General features: G+C 31.2%; 1 protein-coding gene across 1 annotated transcript; it reads left to right on the top strand.

The window, feature by feature from the left end:
- The first annotated feature begins 54 nt into the window (after positions 1-54).
- LOC100570347 (serine/threonine-protein kinase NIM1-like) lies at positions 55-674 on the top strand. Its single transcript, XM_003248672.4, has 3 exons — positions 55-117; positions 178-253; positions 408-674. Exons 2-3 carry the CDS (start codon positions 202-204, stop codon positions 566-568), a joined length of 213 nt encoding a protein of 70 aa, XP_003248720.1. The 5' UTR covers positions 55-117; positions 178-201; the 3' UTR covers positions 569-674.
- Positions 675-1,277: the final 603 nt, after the last annotated feature.

Consider the following 1,277-nt stretch of genomic DNA (forward strand, 5'->3'; position numbering starts at 1 on the left):
TGTAAAATAGTATTTAATACTGCTCTACTTTAGAGATACCTCTGTGTTATAATATATTAATAATAATAATAATAATAACGATAATAGGAGAAGGGCAGGATCGCGAACAGTGCGAATGTGTGTATTAGTGTATTACATATAATATTATATTATTATTGAGTGTTTTGGTTGTTTCAGAGAACACGCGATGACGTTACGACGATGACCTTGTGCGAGTCTTCCGAGGAGAAGGCGTCTCCAACAAAGTTAATAGGTAAGTCCACCGTCGCACAAATATGCCGTATACCAATAATAGGTACTTTAATATAATAATATATAAATGCCACAGCTACACATCATATACGTAGAACTCTATATATTATACACCAACGGCGTTTCGTTCAAAGTTTTCGTTGTACCGATTTTAGCTTACCGAAAGGCGATCGACAACTTGGACAACGACCGGAAATGGCAGACCGACACGGCCGTAGGAAAGAGGATCGGCCTGTACAAGCTAAGCGGAGAGTTGGGCAAAGGGAATTTTTCGCAAGTGAAAACTGGATACCACGAGTTGACCAAAGGTACCTAGGGCCGCGACCTTGACTGATTAAACGGATCAAATGAAACACTTTGACGATATTTATAAATGACACTAGAATCGATATTTTCAAAAATACATCTTAAGTATATTGATACGTCTTGTTTTTATTATTATACGTAGGTATACCTAGGTAGTCCATAGACTTATTACCTATATAGTGTGCTTTTAGAGATAATGTAGTTATAATATTATGTCCAATGAGAAATTCGCGAATTGCATTTTGCAACGTTTGAATGCATTTGATTTTCAGTACCACGTTTAAGTCATCGGTTTTTAACTACCCTTTTTTTTTTTTTTTTTAATTAGCTCTAAGTATAAAACTGCAAAACATATCATTATAGATATATTTTATAATATAATATTAGGTACTATATTTTCATATATCATGTTATACCGCGCTAATTTTGAAATATACCTACTACCAAGTAATACTTTAGTGATACCTACATCTACGACTTGAGCTTAATACTCCTTTTAAATATTATACATATATTGTTTATTTTGTATTATTGACGGAATATTAATAATATAAAATAATTATAAGGACGAAGTTAAGATGTAATTGTGCTACGGAAAAAAAATTAAATAACTAATAATTAGTTAGATAATATCAACCCAATAATTTCCTTCGAAGATTATGAATATAATTATAATATTATTTTATATATTTACTAACATTTATTAGAGTCATAAAAAA

Source organism: Acyrthosiphon pisum, unplaced genomic scaffold (genome assembly GCF_005508785.2).
Source record: "Acyrthosiphon pisum isolate AL4f unplaced genomic scaffold, pea_aphid_22Mar2018_4r6ur Scaffold_7277;HRSCAF=7853, whole genome shotgun sequence".
Taxonomy (NCBI): domain Eukaryota; kingdom Metazoa; phylum Arthropoda; class Insecta; order Hemiptera; family Aphididae; genus Acyrthosiphon; species Acyrthosiphon pisum.